The following is a 20,171-nucleotide window of genomic DNA, read 5'->3' on the forward strand; positions in this document are numbered from 1 at the left end:
TAGGACAGTCAATGCTCGCTGTGTATTTTTATGTTTGACAGGCTGGAGCCAGATACGCTAAGAACTGTTTCCCCTCGCTTTTAATCTCTATGTCTAAAGGTTACACTATGTTGTGTACTGCCGTGGGATACATATCCAGCACGCTCACGTCGTCCGCGAGGCTTTTTCTCCACCTCAGGATGTAGAGCGTCCCGAGGTCATCCACGCTATCTTTCCTCCCTAGCCCTTTCTCCCTCCATGTGCTGCCGGCCCTCCCACGGGGACTGCGCCCAACTCTGCTCCGGTCCCCGGCGCTGCAGCTCGTCCTCCATGCGCTCTCGCTCTCTCCTCGCGAGAGCCCGCATCTCCAGCCGCATCTCCTCCCGCATCTGCTCCCGCATCTCATGGGTTGCCTGCCGCCGGTGCCTTTCCTCGGCCTTGAGCGCAGCGTCGTACTTTTTCTCAGCATCGCGCTCAGCCTTAGCAATTAGCTCGGCGATTTGCCTCTGGCGCTCAGCCTCGGCCTTGTGCTCTTCCTCGAGTCGCTCCCGGGCTGCCCTCTCAGCTGCAACTTTTGTGAGCTCAATCTCCTTCTTGGCCACTTCTTGCGCCTTTAGCATTTCCTCCATCCTGATTTTGAAGGTGTGTTCGGTTTCCTGTCTGATCCTCTGCTCCATGTCGGCCCGCTTTTTGGACTCTTGCTGTTCCCTGCGTTCAGCTTTGAGGTGCTCTAGTTGCTTTTTCATCTCCTCCATTTGCGGGCTGGGTCTATGCTCCTCGGTGGTGGGAGGAGGCTGATGCATCTCGGCTCGCTTTTTGGACTCTTCCCGATCCCTGCGTTCAGCCTGGAGGATCTCTAGTTGTTTCTGGATTTCCAATATTTCTGGACTCGGCTTGTACTCTTGGACAGTGGGAGGAGGTGGTGGTGGCCGAGGTAGCCACTCTGGTGGGGGAGGGGCCTGAGCCCTGTGCATCATGTTCATCGGAAAGTAGAACGGAGGCACCCCGTAGCTGGGCCAGGGGCCTGGGTAGAAGCCCGGCGCGGCCGAATGGTGTTTTTCTTTGGTACCGAACTTCTTTCCGACCCTGGATCCACCATTATTGCGGGCATTGCGTGACCTGGTGTTTCTCTCCGGGCTCTCCTGTGGCTCATCCTCACTCTCGGAGTGTTGCTCCACCAGCGAGATCTCGGTTGGGGGGCGAGGGTGTTCACCGGTCTCAGTGAGTCGGGGCCGTCCCGTGTATCGAAAAATAGATTTGAAATGTTCTGGCAAGTGTAAAGAATACTTGGAAGCCGACATGATGCTTGGGATGGGACTCTCCGCCCCTGGGCGTCTGGAGAGCGCATGCTGGAGAACATCCCGGCTGGCCGCCCCAATGGGGTCGAAGAGATCAGACGCGTCCTTCCATGAGCCAAAACTATTCAGGTCGTCCAGCAAGACCTTTTTCGACTCATCATCGTGGCATATTAGATATCTGGTCAGACACGTGCTCAAGAATCCGCCCATGTTCTGTTGGTTCTTCTGAAGCTGGCCCAGCTGCTGGAAATAGGCAACAGGGTCTTTTGTCCCGAGAGCCAGCGATTTCAGACAAAGAGCTTCTGTTTGGTAGTCCTTCATATCCCGGGATGCCTTGAGTGTTGCTTGCAGAATATCGCGGGCAGCCGTATTTAGCTCATGAGGCAGCCAGCCGGGATTTTCTTGGCGGATTGGGATATAATGAGGCAAGCCTGCCGCAGACTTGGGGCAGATCGCCAGTCCGGCGTAGTCCGAAAGGTACGCGAAATGCTCGAAAGCATTCTTTACCACAGCCTTGGAGATCAGCCATTGAATGAAGGGCCGACTGTTGACTGTGTGAGGAAAATTGTCCAACAGTGAGTGGCCGATTGGCTCAGCTAGGCGCAGACAGTCACCCACCAACCTTCCATCTTCCAGAGATTGGTCGCTGTGGAGAGCTATGAAGGTGAGTAGGTCCAGCAATGCAAGCTCCGTCGACTCGTCCGGCGTGCCTGTCTGCCAGTCTGCCACCATACCCTCTATGGGGGAGGTATGGTCAATGAAAGCATTTAGCGCTTGGTCCGTGTCGTAGGATATGCATGCGTCAATCAGTACATCCCTGAAATCCCATATTCTCTGCTCCGCAAGGAGTTGCCTGTAAATGCTCTTCCAACCGGCCCAGTCACTCAATTCCCTCTCTTTCAGGTCGCGAGGGATGGTTCGATCGGATGCGAGGCATATCATACGCATGCTCATGCTGAGATTCCTCAACTAAAGTGACGAATTAGTTATGCAGCTGTACCGGAAGATTTCCAGTGATAAGTTCGAAGTTACCTCGGTGGAATTAATATCTGACGCCGTACAGTCATCAAATAATCGTATCGTAATACCGTGCCATACCGTGTGCAGCTCATGCTGGCTATGAATTAAAGCCCTTGCTCGCACGAGCATCCAATTAATCTCAAGCTGTTCCTCGACCTCGGACTTTTCTGGATCTTTGCGGCCATTGGGCCCTCGCCGTCCAAACACAGAATTGCCATCCAGAAGTAGCAGTGACTTGAAGTCTCCTTTCTCAAGAAGCATCTCAGCGTACTGTACGAAGATGGAAGGGTCGCTACTCATGTGCTCCTTGAGGTGCGATTCGAAGAACGACTCCGCTGCTATGAAGTTGCCCATCCGAAATAGCCGGCTGAAATCTTCAAGCTCTTCGTCTAAGTCTCTGAAGAGGTCGAACTCGAGATGGACGGAGAGGTCTCTTGCTTCGACAGAGGTATAAACGGCGTCGACATCGGCAGCCAGTCGCAGAACGTCCACGTCGTCTCCAGATTTCCCCGGGCCTTTCCCAGGACTTCTTCGGTCCGCGACGGACCCGGCTGGCCGAGACTCTGCATCGAGCGCATGATTTGATAAATGCCTCTCCTTTGTCTTAACGGACCGATTTCGAGCCCGGTGGGATCTCCCTGGCCTCCCAACAGGTGCGGCAGGTGGTGGCCAACCGCCCTGTCCTGGAGCAAAAGGATTCCACATCGGGTAATGCATCATATCATTCCATTCCTCGTAAGAGGGCTGTTGCCAGTAGGGCGTCGTGTAGTGGTCCTGGTTGGGAGGCATGTACCCAGCGTTGCCATAATAAGGTGCTGGAGGAGGTACCCTAGGTACCCATCCTGCCCCTCCTTGCGGACCTGGCCCGAAGAGGCTGTTGTACGAATAGGGTAACCCTTGTCTACCGGCAGGGCCAAACTCTACAGATATGGAACTCGGGACAGGTTGAGGTTGTTCCTGCTGGTGCTGGTGCTGGTGCTGGTGCGCGCAATCCTTCGGAAGGAACGCGTTGCGCTTGGTGCGGTGGTTGTGTTGTTGTTTTCCACTAACAGAAATAGAATCTTCGGGATCGATTTCGTCTAACTCATCATAGGAGTCCACGCTACTATTGGAGGATGAGTCGTCGGGGTTGTCGCAGACGCTCTTGTCCCGCGGCTCCTGTTCTCCGACCGCCGATGCGCTGTGCGCTATCTGCTTTCCTTTAGGGCTAACATAATGCACAAATGGCTTTGAGCGGTGTGCGCGACTGTTTCCAGTGTTGCTGGGCTCCATGTGACTAGGACCTGGTTGTCTGCCCGCACTTCTGAAGCCAAGGATGCAGCGACCCTCATGGTCAGCTTGGACTGTATTCTATCAGAGCCATATGAGGGAGGGGTGCGATATTCAAGTAGTGACTCGTCAATGTGCACATGTGGACAGAATGAGAGACGAAGGGTTTACGGCGGCGAGGGTATGGCCTCAGTGCATGATTAAGGACACTTACCCAGACATTGGGAAGACTCAAAGAGATGAGTATTGGTTGCAATGGGTTTTGATGAGTTTCGTTGACTTGGTCGTGACAGCCCTTACTGATATACTAACTAGCAGGTGTACATACGATAATAGTCAGAAGGTTTCTCATGTTGTGGCGTCGCTGCTCCGTCAACCAGCCCCCCATTTGGATCAAATTTGTGCAATAGTCCTGCAGGATGCATCCTTCTAGTGGCTCGTCCCTGGTCTTATTCGCGAGCAGCCATGCATGCCTGTCGCGTAGCCGGGGTTGTGATAGGCATGGTGCGTGGCTGGGTGGACTAAGTAGGTCACCCGAACCTCAGCCGCAGTTGAATCAGGCAACCTCTATTTTCGAATGCTGAATCTCAATTTCATTACCCCCCAGCGCATCACTGGGACCTTGACGTTCTCTCCAAGCTTCAATCAGTCCACGGGTTTCAGCCCAGAGGCAAGCACCATGCCCCGACCAGTGCGCCGGACAGAGGATGGACCTCATCCCAAACTACTGAGCTCATTCCGTCGATTTGGGAGAGCTGATAGCTTCAAGCCTGTAGGGGCTTCATCAACCAGCATCGGATCGAAGTCCCTTGGCAAAGTCAACATCGACTGCCAATTCCTCTTCAAAGAATCCCAATGGGGCACGTTCGAAGGCCGGCCTGGGGGCATTGTATATTTGAATCTCAATTTTGGGCCTCCACAGAATTGTCGTGTGCAGGAGGCCACAGTTACGATCACCTTGGACGAGGAGGATCCTTGCCTAGAACCCTTCAATACGACCCAGCGCCTGAGTGTGCTGCATGAGTCTGGCATTGAGGCCCAAATGACGCCGTGGTTCGGGCCGCAGGTCTTGGGAGGTGAGAAGAAGTTTGCAGAGGTCACATCGACGACGAAAGCGATTCCAGAGGCGACCGTTATCGGCAACGGTGGTGGCGGGATTGGGCACGAGCGATCGAAGGTGTTCAGACAAGAGGCTCGATGGTCCTTCTACGGGCAGTTGCTACGGAAGAAACGGACAGCCACATACGCCTCCTTAAGATGGCATCTGAACGAGAACGAGCTCGAGGGCCAGGCTTTCCACAACCCAACATTCCGCACCGCCTTCGCTTTTGAGCATTGCGGCAGGCCCTTCCTCATAAAGGTGGACATTGAGGGCAGACTCGAGAAGTGGCACCATCAAGTTCAATCCAAGCTAAAATTCGGCGCGGGCGGAGCAAGGGAGGGAAAAGTGGTCACTCTTGTCGATTTTGAGGACTACCGGAGATTCTCGCGTGATCTTGAAGCGATAGCCAGGGGTCTCCCGAGAACGATGGAAATGAGAAACCTGGAAGAGATTCCAATGGAAATCCAGGACTCCGTGCCTGGTGCGACTTTCTATCAGGCTTCCCCAGCTCCCTGGAGCAGCTCAGGCCCGTCTGAGATGCTGCAAACCACTGCTCAACATCCGGGGCAGCAGCAGCAGCAGACATACACCTCAAATTCCGAGATCTCGAACCAATTTGAAGAGCAACCGCTGCTTCAGGAGCGGGGTCAAAGTCTGAGCACGCCCAGGGAAGTATCAGAGATCGAGCAAGGAGATGGTGAAATTTCTGCGGCCGAAAATTACCGACGACTTCTCTCAGCGTTTTCGGATCCGGGTGTTCAGGAGGGCGTGCGTGAAAACGCGATTGATACGACATCGAGCGACGCGAGCACCTTGATGAATTCGGAGAACTCAATGGATTCGGCAAATGAGACACCGGGCTCGAGGGATTGCGATACCCAGAAAACGGAAACAGAGCAGAGCCGGAGTGGATTCATGCAGGCCGTGACAGCCGCGGATCAAGACACAATGCTGGCAATCCTGGGCATACCCGGCATGCTGGCCTTTCTGCAGTTTCTCGCCAGTATCATGAGTTTCCTGGGAACCGTCCCATCAAATAAGAGGCTTACGGAAGAGTAGTTGAGTGGAGAAGTATTTACTATGTGGAATAATATTTGAAGTTTTAGTGTAGGTACTCTTCTCGTAGGTGAAATTGCAATGCACACTGCATACTGTGCCAGAGTCATACCTGTGCAAGCTAGGACATAAGGATGCAGCCGGCCGAAATCTGGGCACTCATAACTCGTCGAATATGATAGGGCTTGCTTGGCCGTAGGCTTCCGTCGGGGTGCATAACACAGCTTGGTCTGCTGCACATGTGCTGACGCTGCCACACTTTTCCGCCCCGCCATCTGCAGCTAAACAGTTTCTGGAAACCCTGACGGGACACAGCTCTACTAGTTACTCCACAAGCCGTGTTGAACTTGGAGCACTTGAGGACTCGTGGCTTGCCGCTTCCGACTCACAATCTGGGAGTGGACACTCTCTATGTCATCCATGTTCTTTGCGAGACACTCTTCACTCCTACATTATCTCTAGGCGCTCCAGGAGTCCCTCAATCAAGGCCACTCCAGAATCTGCAGTTGCTTATTGGCCCTAAACCTGCCAGAAAGTGGAATAGCTAGTGCTATGTTTTTCTCTCCAGAAAAATGAGGCTCTTACCTCGTTCCCGTGGCTGCAAGTGACTATCGTCGTGCCCGGAATCTATGAGATTTCACAGGCCAGAGCGCATGTGCTCGCTGTTTGGGCTGAACTATTTAATCGGTAGACGCTCCAGTACCGAGTTAACTTGTGAAAAACTAGAGGGCAACTACCGCCTCCCCGATACCACCTATTTCGTTCGATCATAGATTGGAGCTCACACGCAAATTTACGTGGTATTACTGCTTCTTGTGTCCACAATGTCCCTCAGCGAAAACATGGAAGCCTATATTTCCCTGGTGACGGTATTGATCATGTGTATACCTGGAGTTGTGGTTCTAGCCAAAGCGTCGAGAAGAAAGAGTAGTATTACGAAGACATGGAACACGGAACTGCAGGTGCTTCCGGTTCAAGAGCATCGCTGCCGGCCAGTTACTTGGCCAAATGATAACGCCATGAATCCTCGCGACGGGTCGTACCGTTATCCAATGACAAGGGAGCCAAGGCCGCAGGTCTGCCGAGCACAGGGTTCCTGTCCCAGTCCAGAGCTCTACTACCTTGAACTGGTAAGAGATATATTCACCAAAAAGAGCACATGCGGAGACTGCAATGCTCAGATGTCTCTAACACAACTTGTAGGATAGCACGCCGATTCTCTTACCACAGACTGCGCACGTGCGAGTTTGAGTGTAGACATCCGGATATAGAACTTTGAGGGCAATATATCGCTCGTTTTGCGACGTCAGTAAGAGAATACCATTCACCGCCGAGACGGCATCATGGCACTTCTCGCAGCACCATACCTCCCTGAGTGAAAGACGCAGTGCTGAGCGGCCCGGGTGTCGAGCACTTGAGAGCTTAGGTTGGGGCAGCTTCCACGTCTCGTGAGATCGTGGTGAGAAGAAAAGATCAGACACAAATCGAATGAATGTTTAAGTTAGAAGGGACCATTTTGACTCGTTGCGCCATCCAAGATTTTGACGGGCGTAGGTACCAATGAGGCTGCATTTACCAAGCCCACCTGAATCCGCTGGACGCTGTTCATGCATTATCAGTTCACCAATCGAAATGGTGGATGAGGTGTTGCATGAGCACACATATCCTGCTGAACAGCCTCTGGCGCCTTGTTGAGTACCCAGGTGAATGATGAACTTGTACCCGCCTAATAGCAAAATAACCAACTTCCAAGGTTCTTCTGACATTGCCCGGCCATTTCCAGTTCCAGTCAACGGGTTGTTGTTGCTCTGACGCCAGATGACGTCTTGTTGTCGACGGGCAGGGTTAGGGGTGGAGACGACAGGGATCAGCTTCGAGTGAGATACGTGGCCCGTGCTGGCTCAGGGGCTACCCTGGCAGATCATGATTGGCGCAGGCACGACGTCGAGCTCCGCTTTTGCCGTGCTGGAGGGCGGCAACACTGCACCCAGCCTTTTGGAGCTCTGGCGCCCAGGCCGACGTGCTTTTTGGGAGGAATCAAGAGGACAATCAGCCGAGTTTTCCCACGACCAGCGCCCATCATTGCCGCGACATAACGCCTGTGTGACGGACGACGGCTCAAGGCGCTTGATCTCTCTCAGTTCCCATCGCTTTCGGCGCCCCCGAGACGGAAATCTGCCCGCGCCCCCACGCGACGAGCGACGAGTCACCCGCGACAGCCACCGAGTCGTGACGAGTCGTTGCGTGGCGTTGGCCTGACTGACGTACCTGTGTTTGTCTCGCCATCCTGCCTGCAGAACCCACGAAGCGGCCACGGCATCTTGCATGCAGCTCGGCAGCACGAGAACAGCCGAAGCTCAGCCCAGCGGCTCCAATGCGATTGCGAACAAGGACAATCTCCCACTCGACGTGAGGAGGATACCCACCACAACACAGGACATATCGCTGTCCAGCGCGACGAGGGCAACGGGGACAGCCTCCTCCGACACTCGTCTCTCCGGGTAGCTCCCTCAGCGTGCTGGTCATCGGACCAACCGCGCCCCTCGCATGAACCTACCCTCCTATCTCCTCGCGAACGGGAACCACGTCAACGGGGTCGCATTGGGAAGCCCACGCACCCCAAACTTCATACCCCGTCGGCCAGTTGGAGACATGGCCGGCGCAATGAACCCTGGAGGTCAAGGAGGCAGCGCCGGCGGCCTGAACAATGGCAACCCAGCCGGCACGCAGCCCCAGGCCACCGAGTACACACTTCAGGGTGTAATGCGCTTCCTCCAGACCGAGTGGCATCGTCACGAGCGCGACAGGAACGCCTGGGAGATCGAGAAGCAGGAGATGAAGGGCCGTATAGCAAACCTCGAGGGCGCTGCGAGACGTGCCGATGCGACACAAAAGGCCCTCAAGAAGTATGTGGCCATCCTCGAGTCCAAGGTCAAGGACCAGGCCTCGCAGCTCAAGGCTGCTGCCAGTGGGACCGAGGTCCAGGACCAGAGCGCCAAGCCGAAGAAGGTGGACCGCGAAGAGTTGATACAGGCGAAGCTGCGCTGTGAGTTTAGCAACGCCTGCCCCAGTTGGACCCCCCTTTGCTCTGACATCGTGTACAGCTGCCCCCGAGAAGGTCCCCGGCGCGTCCCAGGATCTTGGCGTGGACCTCGAGCGGATAGACGATGACGAGTCACAGCGATCCGAACTCAAGACCTTCCTCGACCAGTGCCAAGCCGAGTTTACCTACCTCATGATCACTCCTGCCAACCCCATGCCCCCACGAGAGTCTCCCCCGCTACCTATCTTGGAGGATCTGCGGGAAGGCGAGGGTTATGGGATTCCGAACAATCAACAACAGATGGACCCCATGTATCGCCAAGCCCAAAACAACTTGCGCGAAGTCCTGGGACGACAGCCGGCTCCGATGAGCAACCACGTCCAGCCCATGCAACAGCAGCCTGGCAACCAGCTGTCAGTGAGAAACCCGGATATACAACAACCCCAGCCAGCAGCTGTCTCACAGCCAATGGTCAGGTCTGCGGAAGGCCAGCAAGGCTACGATGCCACCCCAGACTGGCCCGCATCGGCATCCGTCACCAGCCGCATGATTGACGAAGTACCACCAGAATCGAACCAGGACCCCAAGCCTCCTGTCCAGTCCCAGCGAGTCGGGTTTGATGGCGGCTCGAAACCCGATGCGATAGACCCTGATGGCTGGGACTTCAACGACTCATCCTTCCCAGACCCCGCCGGCCATGCACAGCAGTCGGCCTCAAACCGGCCTGATACCGATGTCTTCCCGACCGCCGATAACCTGCCGAAGTCACCGAGCCGTGGACCCTTGGCGCACCGCCGGAAGAGCTCATTGTCACGAAGACGGAGCGGGGACCAGGAGATGTCGCTGAATGCCTTGGCTCAGAAAGTGGAGAGCGGCAACTTCAAGCTTCGCTTTGGGCTCCGCGGCCATCTGAACACGGTACGGACGCTCATTTTCTCCGGCGGTGGCAGCCCCGGCGAGCCCGAGATTTGCACGGCGGGCGATGACGGCCTGATCAAGCGGTTCCACATCCCTCGAGGTAGCCCGCATGCTTACAATGCAGCGTCTTCCGTCTCAGACTTGGACGTACAGGCTGATTTCACACACCGTGGTCATAATGGTGCTGTTCTCTGCCTGTCGTCATGGTCGCCCTCGCCCAATTTCTCCACGGGAGGTCGAGCACAAGGGGACGGATGGATCTTCTCAGGCGGCCAGGACTCCACTATCAGGGTGTGGGAACGTGGTCGAGTAGACCCCAAGGCCACTCTCGATGGTCATACAGATGCTGTGTGGACAATATGTGTTCTGCCTGCAACACTGGGCGCTGTCTTCGGCCAGCAAAACCCCTACGGAACACCAGACCGTTTACTCGTTGCCTCTGGTGCCGCCGATGGCACAGTCCGTCTTTGGGCAGTCAGCCAACCACCCCAACTGACCAGCCCACAACCACCTCCAGCCTCGGCTGGGCGAAGAGCCGGCGGCAGCGGTCGCGTCCGTGGAAATAGCATGAGCTCTGGATCTGCATTCCCCAGCAGTCCCCAGCCAACGATGGCTACCAACAGCCCCTTCCACCACACCCTAGTGCACACCATCTCCCGACCCAATTCCACGGCGTCGCCGACCTGCATCACGGCGCTGAGCGCGTCAGGTGAAAACTTTGTTGTCAGCTACTCGGATGCTGCCATAGTCGTTTATGATACCCGGACAGGCGAAGAGATCGGCAGCATGGCGAGCTTGGAGACATACGATGGCTCGATCAACACAAGTGTCAACACCGTTGTCGCCACGACATCGGGTCTCGACCAGGGTCAACACCAGCCGGGACACGGCGGCAACGAGGAGGACTCGAACTCGGGCGGCGGAGGACCGACTGGTGGCGGCAGGCAGATGGCGGGCAGCGGCGTCGAGGGCGTCGTAATTTCCGGGCACGAGGACCAATATATTCGGTTCTTCGATGCCAACAGCGGTAAGTTGGGCACGCCCATAGACATCTGGAGCATGCCTCCCCTTCTCCATGACGACGTCATTTACTGACGTTATTTGTTGTTTCACAGGTCAATGTACATACAACATGGTGGCCCACCCCGCCTCCATCTCGGCGCTGTCCCTGTCCCCCGACGGCCGCGAGCTCGTGTCGGCGGGCCACGACGCCTCCCTGCGCTTCTGGTCGCTCGAGAAGCGCAGCTGCACGCAGGAGATCACGTCGCACCGCATCATGCGGGGCGAGGGCGCGTGCGCGGTGGTGTGGAGCCAGGACGGCCGGTGGGTCGTCAGCGGAGGGGGCGACGGCGTGGTCAAGGTGTTTGCCAGGTAGGGACTGGCCGACGCCCGGGCGCGCCGCTCTGTCTTTGATGATGATGATGATGGTGACGAGGAGTGGAGGGGAGGCCGCGAGGACGACGACGGCGACGACGGCGGGGATGAGGGCGAGCGCTCGCCGAGCCCGCCCACGCCGCCGAGGCATGGGCCCCGCGGCGGACGGAGGTGCAGCAGTGGCAGTATCAGCAGAGAGATGAGGGCTTTTGTCGCTAGTTGTGATGCGCTGGGGATCTTCTGAATGTGCGCGCGCCCATCCACATTGGGGGTTGATGTTTGAAAGCCAGGGCCCACCGAGCCGGAGCCTCTTTCTTGCTTTTTGTATCTTGGCTGAGGGGGGTGGGGAACCTGGCACAACACGGTATAGGGGTGCCAGAGGGGGGAACGTCTGAGAAGGGTCCGTGGACGTGGACCCAACCGACCGACCGACCGGCCAACGGAGCTGTACGAGAAGGGTGTATACGGGAAGAGAGAAACAAAAAGACGGGGAACAAGAATCGGTCCCGGTCTGGCATTAAATAATTACTTGTCCATGGGAGAAGCATGTTGCGGCGTGGGGAGATGGGTCTTCTAAAGGACGAATTTGATATCATTTTCTTCCGTGCTGTCTGGCTGTGAACTCTGCCGTGCCACTTCTTTGATCTCCAGCGGGCCTTTGCTATGTATGTTGACTCTTGACACTCACTTGCCAGCATCACCATCTCACCTTTTGTAATCAGAACACATCGCCGGCCAAGTTTGTCAACGGTTTGAAACATAGCTAGCTCCCAACATCAGCCTACAACAACTTGCCTCGTCCTCAACTCTATAGCGGTCTGAGACTGTCCATCATGACCTATGCTCCTCCTCGCCTCCTCAGCCATATCAGTGTTCCCCAGCAGCAGACACATCGCCAAATTCTTCCACGCCACCTCTGTACCCTCGCCGCCGTCACCTGCACCAAGATCCATGTCCTCGTCAGCAAGCAATCGGCCTCGAGGAGGTCCGCCGGCACAGCCCCCAAAGAAAGTCTCGGAGTACTTCGGCTTGGGTTTTCACCCAGCTTAACTGGGGTGTGTGTAGAGGATATTAGTTGCGCAGTTGTAGTGCAATTGTGGGGTGCTGGCTTTTGCTTCCACGACTTCAATGTTTTCATCTTGCCGGGGCAGACCAGCTGGGAGGTCTCGGCACATTTAATTGGTTTCGCTCCTATTCCGCATACGTCTGGGGATATACACGGCGCCTTCATACGGTGGTAAATGCTCAAGACAGAGGTTTATAAAACCTTTGTATACTAGTAGCACCATGGGGCATGATACTAAACCATAGTAAGTATGCACCTTGCAAAGGCGTGGCTACACTCTGTAATAACTGCCTAAAATCAAAGAAAGAATAGGTATTTCTTCAATATTCCTAGCTGCCAAACAAGTTGTTCATCCTTTCTCGCTTTTTGGCCATTCAAACACCCTAGGGTATCGAGGGGGGTCATGAAAAGAACTCGACTTGCGATTCAGCTTGTCTCCGCAAGGGCGGCGACTAAACCAGAGGCGACTAGCGCGGCCTCTGGAAGGGTATGGCTAATACAAATCGGACGGTATGTAAGCCCTTATAGTATTATGTAGAGCATATTTCATCATCCATTTTCCGTTTCCAAAGTTCGACGACTCATCTGTTCCCTTATAGAATTCCTGTCACCATGTCACAATCACGCGCTGCCACTATCGAGCTTCAAGACCATAACGCCTATCCACACACAGGCGTGTCGCAGGGCAAAGCTCCCAACCGGCAAATCATAGATAATGGAGGCTCTGATACGCTGAGTTCACGCGAGGAACCTTCTCTGCCCCGTGTCGATGGAGGAAAGGATGCCTGGTTGTTCCTGGCTGCTTGCTGGATTGTCGAGGCAATAACGTTCGGTGAGACTTTGTTATTCTCTGCTGTTATTCATGTATCGCACTCGACGAATCTTTCACAGGGCTATACTGACCTGTGAGCATTTAGGTTTTGGTTTCTCATTCGGTATTTTTCAGGATTACTACAGCTCTCACAGGCCGTTCTCTGGCTCAAGCAGTATTGCTGCCATTGGTACAACTACTTCGGTAAGCCTCGGCGGATTCCCTGTCATCCTGACGAGATCCAACTGAAACATTTTACCAGGGGCTGTTGTACATAGGAACACCATTTGTCCTTACGATCTGCCGCCTCTATCCTCGATGGACGCGATGGTTTACCCTCATCGGGCTGACCATCTGCTCCCTTTCCATGGCCCTGGGCTCATTCTGCAACACCGTGCCCCAGCTCATCGGGGTCCAGGGCGTTCTCTTTGGAATGGGCGGGTGCATTGCATATTGCCCCTCTACGTTATACATCGACGAGTGGTTCGACCGGCGCAAGGGCATGGCCTACGGCATCGTGTGGAGCGCCGCAGGTGCCGGAGGTGTGATCCTCCCCCTGGCCCTCCAGGCCCTCCTCGAAAGCTTCGGCTTTCGGACCACGATGCGGATATGGTCCGGCATAATATTTGCGGGCGCCATCCCCTTGACTTGGTTTGTCAAGCCCCGGCTGCCGGTCCTGGCGAGCCGTCACAAGACACCCCTTAGGATGCGGTTCGCCCTCTCCAAACGGTTTGTCCTCTACCAGACGGCCAACGTGATCGAGGCGACGGGGTACTTCCTCCCCGGTATCTACCTCCCGACATTCGCCCGCGAGACTGCTGGTACTTCGAACTTCATGTCCGCGCTGACGCTTCTGCTGATCAACGTCAGCTGCACGATGGGCTTGGTGGCCATGGGATCCCTGAGCGACAGGCTCCAAGTCAAGACCTGCATGCTCCTCTCCGCGGCAGGCGCGGCCGTATCTGTCCTCGTGATCTGGGGGCTTTCGGTTTCACTGCCTTCCATATACGTCTTTTGCGTCTTCTATGGCCTGTTCGCCGGGTCCTGGTCGGCGACATGGCCCGGGATCATGAGGGAGATGGCCCGGAATGGCGAGGCTGATGGGTATGGGCTGGTTGATCCCGTCATGGTCCAAGGGCATCTCTGCGTGGGCAGGGGCCTTGGAAACGTGGTGTCTGGGCCGCTGAGTGCTGCTCTCATAACAGGTTCGCCATGGAAGGGGCAGGCCAGGGGGGCGTATGGGTCGGGATATGGCTTGCTGATCTTGTATACGGGTGTCACGGCCGTGTTCGGTGTGGTCCCATTTTTTGGGAAGTTGTTGGGACTCCTGTAAGTCTAACAGGGCATACTTCAGTTCAGTGAGTGACGCCGATTTGGTCATTGGACACTATTACTATCGATTCGTTTGCGTTGTAATATGTTGCCTGTGTCTCAGTGTGAGCTTTCATAATATCTGCCCCTCTGTGTCCAGTGAGGTAGCCACCCTGGGGCAATGAAGCTATATTTGACACTGACAGCGCTGAATATACATCCATCCACATTCCAATTGGAATTCGGATTATATTGCAACGTGATTTACTCCGGCCGAACTGAAATCATATGAAGGCTTTCACTGCTATTCTGTTTGCGCTCGACTTTTTAAATCATTCAGCCGCTCCCCGGAAAGCTGATTCTCAGTTCAAAAAGCAAGGCTAATAAATCCATCGTTTCCGGTAATTCAATGGTTCGCGGGAATCATTCCAACCGGCTAGTACAAGTTCCATTGCAGGAGAGTCTCATTTTGGTGGTATGTGTGTTTGTGCAATAAAACAAGGGGCCAGGCGGATGTCCATGGACAGCCACACAAAAGAGGCTAGCCTATACCATTAGATGGACACGGATTCCCTGCTGCCTTGCAATCCTTCAGGTCTGATACGTTCGAAGCCGTTTATCTCGAAATACGAAGTGCCCGCCCGCGCACTGCTAAGACGCAGAGCGATGTGCTTATCCAGCCCAACCTGAGTACCAGCCCAAACATCAACGCAAGCAGAATGTCAAGGCCTATCCAAACAGAAGACCCGACAGACGAGGGCCCTCCATACCGCTCATTCGAGGAGCTTCGCCGCGACCCAAATGTCGCCGTCTTCTTCTCTCACGCTGCCAAACGTCTCTTTTGGCCCCTCGACGGCGTCTTCCCCACCGCGCTCTCCGTGATGAAGACGCCGCGCAGCACGGACGATCTCGAGCCTTACTTCCAGCAGACCCTCGCCGGCGGTGACATCTGGCACGAGATCGCGCAGCTGCCCCTGACAGAGCCCAAGGTGTCGTCGATCGAGGCGTCCGTCTCCGACCTGGACCAGTGGGAATCCGACTGGGTGGCGTGGCATGGGTACCACGAGGGAGAGCCGGCCGACCAGGAGTATGTCACGTATGGCGAGCTGAGCGATGAAGATCGGCCATACGCGGAGGAGGCCAAGGAGGACGGCAGCTGGGAGGAAGACTCGGACACCGAGTTCCTCATCCGGTGCTGCGGGCAGGAGCGACCCCTACGGAAAGGGGGCCAGAAGCTTGTGGTCACCCCGGCTGCAGACGGCCACTTTGTCACGGTGCATGACTATGTCAGCGGTGAGTCGACCTCGGGCAAGAGGTGACGGCCCAATAGGCACTTGTGGCTAACGACAGAGGACGAACAGCTGTGCATCCCTGGCTCATGGACTTGCTTCCTGATATTTTGCTTGCCAAGACCGTTGCACGGCCTCAGCCGTATCAGATGTCGGCGGGGATGGCGTGGATGGTGGATCACGGCCCGGAGCACAAGATGGAGGAGAAGCGGAGCTGGATCGAAGCGCATGGGGGTGGTCCGCAGCGCCCTGTCCCTGCGTCGACGGCCGCGATTCTCGCCAGGATACGTGCGAGTCGAAAGAGGTGACTGTGATGTCTACCCTATTTTGTTTGCTGTCTGCGAATAGTTCTGAGCCGCCTGTAGACTACAAGCATGCACCATTAGTCATCATGGAATGCATTTTCAAGCGGCTTATTAGGCTTAACCAGAGCGTCGCATCTGCCAAGAAAAAAACCATCAAAGAAGCCTCCTGTCCCATTCTAGGGGCGATGATCTCCTGGCCGGCAGGCCTTATACCCCAGCACATGATACTAAAAAAGAGCCGACGGCATCCGTTACCTAGATATCGTGCCGTTGGCGACTCTCTGACCTCCTTCCGGCCGGCCGCTCCCACGCTATCCTCAAGGAGCTAAGTGGTTTCGTTTTTAATCAAACAAGCGTTGAGCCAAATCTCGACTTGGGCCTGCTCTAATCTCAACTTCAACAACCCTGGCTACGATATCTTAAATGAGCCTGCGCTTTATTTGCCCTTACTCGTCAAATACAATGTTTGCTGGGCTTGTGCAAAAATCCCCAACTCTCTTCAGAGCCCCTCAGATTGCATGTCTGAGACACATGCATCAAGGGTACGATGAACTGTCATGGAACACGCACGCTGAACATGTCCCAGCAAAGGAACATGGCTTACTAATCCTGTCAGGGAGATGTTGCTCGAAGGCTCGGCAGTCGCCTATTTTGATGCCGAGCCTATGACCTAGACAATGTCCAAATGCCACTGCATAAGCAATGGAGGAGACGCATGCCGGATCAAGCCTAGAAGGTCTGTTGCTTGATATTTTAGGACAAGCGGAGCGCATCAATCGTCTTTATACCCAACTCACCCTCTGTTTCCCGGTCGGAAACGAATCACCGGGCTTGAGGGCGGAGGTCATCGAGAACCTGGAAAGGGGGCTCGCACGACTGTGTAGGACGTTCCCTTGGCTAGCAGGCAAGGTGGTCCAAGATGGAGGGGAGTTCAAGATCACATCCACAGCATCCGCCCCACACCTGGTGGTCAAGGAGCTGCAAGGCCATGGCCCAGTGCCGAGTTGGGATGAGCTAAATCGAGCAAACTTTCCGTTCCGCATGCTCGACGAAGATGCCATTTCCCCGTGCAGAACCATGGTCGAGCCCGGAGCGGAGCGACCTGTATTGATAATCCAGGCCAATTTCGTGCAGGGTGGTCTATTGCTCACCTTTAACGCCCAGCATGGGGGAATGGATATGACAGGCCAGGGACAGGTTATTGCTCTCTTCGCAAAGGCTTGCCGTGGCGAAGACTTCACAGAGGACGAGTTAGAAGTTGGGAACATGAAAAGGACGCGCTGGATACCAATATCCGACGACGACGCGCCGGATCATCCCGAGGCGTCGAGACCAGGAGGGGAACAAAACGTCCGACCTCTGGCATCAGATTCGAATTCACGCGGGGGATTTTCAGGACCACAACAGCCGCGTTCTGGCAGTCTTGTGTGGGCATATCTCGAATTCCCCGCTGCTTCACTAGCCAACCTCAAGCAGCTCGGCAGCGAGACACTCAACACGTCAGACGCTACTTTTGTCTCAACAGACGATGTACTCACCGCACTCACCTGGCAATTGATGACTCGCGCGCGTCAGCCGGGGCTGAACAGCCAACAGTCAACTAAGACGACACTCACGCGAAATGTCGATATTCGCAGCCACTTTGGTCTGCCATCCACATATCCAGGTTTAATGACCACGTCGACAATCCATGAGCATACTGTTGATGACGTCGAACATAAACCCCTTGGCGCTGTTGCCTCCAGCCTTCGTGCAGCATTGAGACCTGCCTTACTTAGAGAGAGTGCAAAGGCTCAGGCCTCCATCATTGCAAGGTGCAAGGAGTCAGCGGCGCAAATGAGCGTTGCGGCTCGAAGCAACCGGCGCTTAGATGTCAAGGTTAGCTCATGGGCGAGGGAGAAATTGTACGACTTAGACTTTGGGCCCTGCCTTGGACGGCCGAAGGCGGTTAGGAGGCCGAAGTTTGGGGATGGTGCCAGGGAGGGACTAGTCTATTTCCTCCCGAGAGAAAGGGATGGGAGCATCGTGGTTGGGGTTTGTTTGAGAGAAGAGGACATGGACCGACTGAGGGAGGATGAAGAAGCAAGGCGATGGGCGTCATGGATCGGGTAAGGATTCATCTTGGTCCACGGTCGCGCTTCGTGTTCGAGGCCATCTTTTACCATGAGAGGCAAATAGTACGGGCATCACGAGCGCAGCTTGAGTCAATGGAATGTCTCGTTTAAGATGTACCCAAGGAGAATTATCCAAATGTTAAATGGGCTCATCATGACTCGTATAGCGAAGGAGGTGATCGCCTCCTCCCGTGCGTGCCGAACCGAAGCTCTGTAGATTATTCAATAATCACGTTTGGCATGCCAGGCGGATGATTGACTGACAAAACAGTATATTTCCACGTTGTACACCACCTCGAGGTCGCTACGCGCAGCCCGGGCAGCAACAGAGGTGTCGGGGGTTGTAGGGACATTTTCAGGCATGGTTCCTCTCTACAGACGAATATATAGATACAGTGAGTTTAATGTGGATGCACCGGAATCAATTGCCAGGTGGTGTGGAAAACATGACTCTCAGATTGTTGGTGCAGTGTTTGGCGGTACAATGAGTTTTGCAACCAAATAGAAACGCGGCTTCTTGTCTATCCTAGAACAAGTCTACAGAAGTCTCCTCTAAGCCGTGTCTCCTCCAGCCTGCTACTAAGTTACCCGCATTCTCGCTGCTTCTACTCATGGGTCCAAAACAGGTGCTCCCCAACGTCCTGAAATGTACACTGCTTCATGTCCCAGTGCCCAGGTGAGATCATGTCTGATGGGCGTCAGAAATACCAAGCGCTAGAACGGACAGTTTTCGGCCCATCTCCCACGGGCTTTCACCTCGCTCAAGAAAGACTTACAGGAAAGTGGTAGTTTGCGGCCCAAGGGCTTTCTAGCAACAACCCCAGTCTGCACAGGCATTGAAGCATGGTGAGCCAGGCGGGGGGCAGTTCGCACAGTTCTGTCGGTTCTCGAGGACGGCTGCCACGCCGCGCTCATTGGGCGACATGTTGGGCGCAGATGAGACGAGGGTGGCTCCGCCGACGAGGATTGCCAGGGCGGCCTTAAGTGCGGGGAGATACAACATTGTGGCGGAAGTGTATACTTGGAGGAGTTGTAGCTGGGTGGTGGGATATGGTTTATCTTTAAATTTGATACCTGTGAGGATGGTGCTGTTGAAGAGACGAGAGTAGGAGGGGATTGCACTGCTATTTATATTCCAGCGGTTTTCTCCAGTCTCGCAGAATCACGATCAAGGCCGCACTCAGCCGCCTCTACTGGATACAAACTTTATTGAACTCTGTATAACGCCCAGGGAAAGGTACCACAGCTTCCAGGTTTAGACTTTGCATATTTCTATTGCATTACAGGAGAGAAAGTTTCATGAGTCAGTAACGGAACAATTATTGTGCTCGCCGCTGCAAAGGTGATCTTGTCTGTCAGCTTCGGATCTCGGTCAATGGACCAAGCTGAATTAACTCTTCTGGCCCTTGTCGCCAAGCACATACAAGGAAGACATAAAGCTGGGGACGGCTCGGCCTCCTCATGCTGAAATCTTCCGGCAGCGGACATTTCGGGTCGCCCAACGAACATGAGAAAGCTCCGCCGGTGGCCTGTTCCCACAAAGAGGTTCATGGTGCCCGAGTCTTCCCACTTAACTCACACGAGCCTTGAAAACACGAGGGATCTCAGATCTAGAGTCCGTTTGACAATTCCTTTAGCTAGCCAAAAGATACCAGGCTATGCTATTGATCACTGTGAACTTGTTAACGTCTGATTTTCCTCTTCTCTTCTCTGAACTGCACCCATAGACCATGCTTCTCTGTCCGAGAACAAATAATAATCGCATCATTTTGCGCCTTGTCTACCCCAAATCCTCACGCCCAGGCAGCAGCGCCACATCCTTACTCTAGAGAAACGAGCACAACGCAACAGTGATCATGAGGAACGCCAGCTTGATCATAATTACAATCTCACACTGATAATGAAGGGACAAAACGCCGACCGTGCCGCATTCACCGCCTCCCCGCCAACATTTTCGGTTAGCCACCTATCGGGGTTTTGAGTCAGCAGCTCGGCGTAGCATTCCTCATTCCGCTGGATACCTTACGATGAGACAGCCGGTAAATTCAACGCCTGCTGGTTGGCTTTTCCCGTCCTTCTCCGGCCCTCCCGGCAAAAGACGACCGCCAAGGCGCACGCTTCGAGCCCCGAGTTTCCGCGGACAATGTCGTCTGCATTAGCGAACTGGAATCGGATCTCGGTCGTTGTGAGATCCAGTCCACCGGTGTTGTGCGCGA

General features: G+C 54.9%; 5 protein-coding genes across 5 annotated transcripts; 4 read left to right on the forward strand and 1 right to left on the reverse strand.

The window, feature by feature from the left end:
• On the reverse strand, positions 1–3,832 carry KVR01_007237 (uncharacterized protein). Its single transcript, XM_044782289.1, has 3 exons — positions 3,781–3,832; positions 2,310–3,600; positions 1–2,246 (listed from the first exon to the last, which is right to left on the reverse strand). The coding sequence occupies exons 1-3, from the start codon at positions 3,786–3,788 to the stop codon at positions 207–209; spliced, it is 3,339 nt and encodes a 1,112-aa protein (XP_044643490.1). The 5' UTR covers positions 3,789–3,832; the 3' UTR covers positions 1–206.
• Positions 3,833–4,156: 324 nt separating this feature from the next.
• On the forward strand, positions 4,157–5,833 carry KVR01_007602 (uncharacterized protein). The gene has a single exon (XM_044783700.1). The coding sequence runs from the start codon at positions 4,246–4,248 to the stop codon at positions 5,725–5,727; it is 1,482 nt and encodes a 493-aa protein (XP_044643855.1). The 5' UTR covers positions 4,157–4,245; the 3' UTR covers positions 5,728–5,833.
• A 1,845-nt stretch (positions 5,834–7,678) lies between these two features.
• On the forward strand, positions 7,679–11,664 carry KVR01_007344 (uncharacterized protein). The gene is made up of 3 exons (XM_044790574.1): positions 7,679–8,770; positions 8,829–10,712; positions 10,801–11,664. The coding sequence occupies exons 1-3, from the start codon at positions 8,272–8,274 to the stop codon at positions 11,058–11,060; spliced, it is 2,643 nt and encodes an 880-aa protein (XP_044643597.1). The 5' UTR covers positions 7,679–8,271; the 3' UTR covers positions 11,061–11,664.
• Positions 11,665–12,737: 1,073 nt separating this feature from the next.
• On the forward strand, positions 12,738–15,566 carry KVR01_007297 (uncharacterized protein; the record flags this gene model as incomplete). The annotated part of the gene is made up of 4 exons (XM_044783834.1): positions 12,738–12,957; positions 13,043–13,140; positions 13,199–14,265; positions 14,843–15,566. The coding sequence occupies 4 exons, from the start codon at positions 12,738–12,740 to the stop codon at positions 15,564–15,566; spliced, it is 2,109 nt and encodes a 702-aa protein (XP_044643550.1).
• A 977-nt stretch (positions 15,567–16,543) lies between these two features.
• On the forward strand, positions 16,544–17,953 carry KVR01_007649 (uncharacterized protein; the record flags this gene model as incomplete). Its single annotated transcript, XM_044794413.1, has 1 exon — positions 16,544–17,953. One exon carries the CDS (start codon positions 16,544–16,546, stop codon positions 17,951–17,953), a length of 1,410 nt encoding a protein of 469 aa, XP_044643902.1.
• Between the last annotated feature and the right edge of the window lie 2,218 nt (positions 17,954–20,171).

The sequence above is a fragment of the Diaporthe batatas genome (genome assembly GCF_019321695.1).
Source record: "Diaporthe batatas strain CRI 302-4 chromosome Unknown Contig00008, whole genome shotgun sequence".
NCBI lineage: Eukaryota > Fungi > Ascomycota > Sordariomycetes > Diaporthales > Diaporthaceae > Diaporthe > Diaporthe batatas.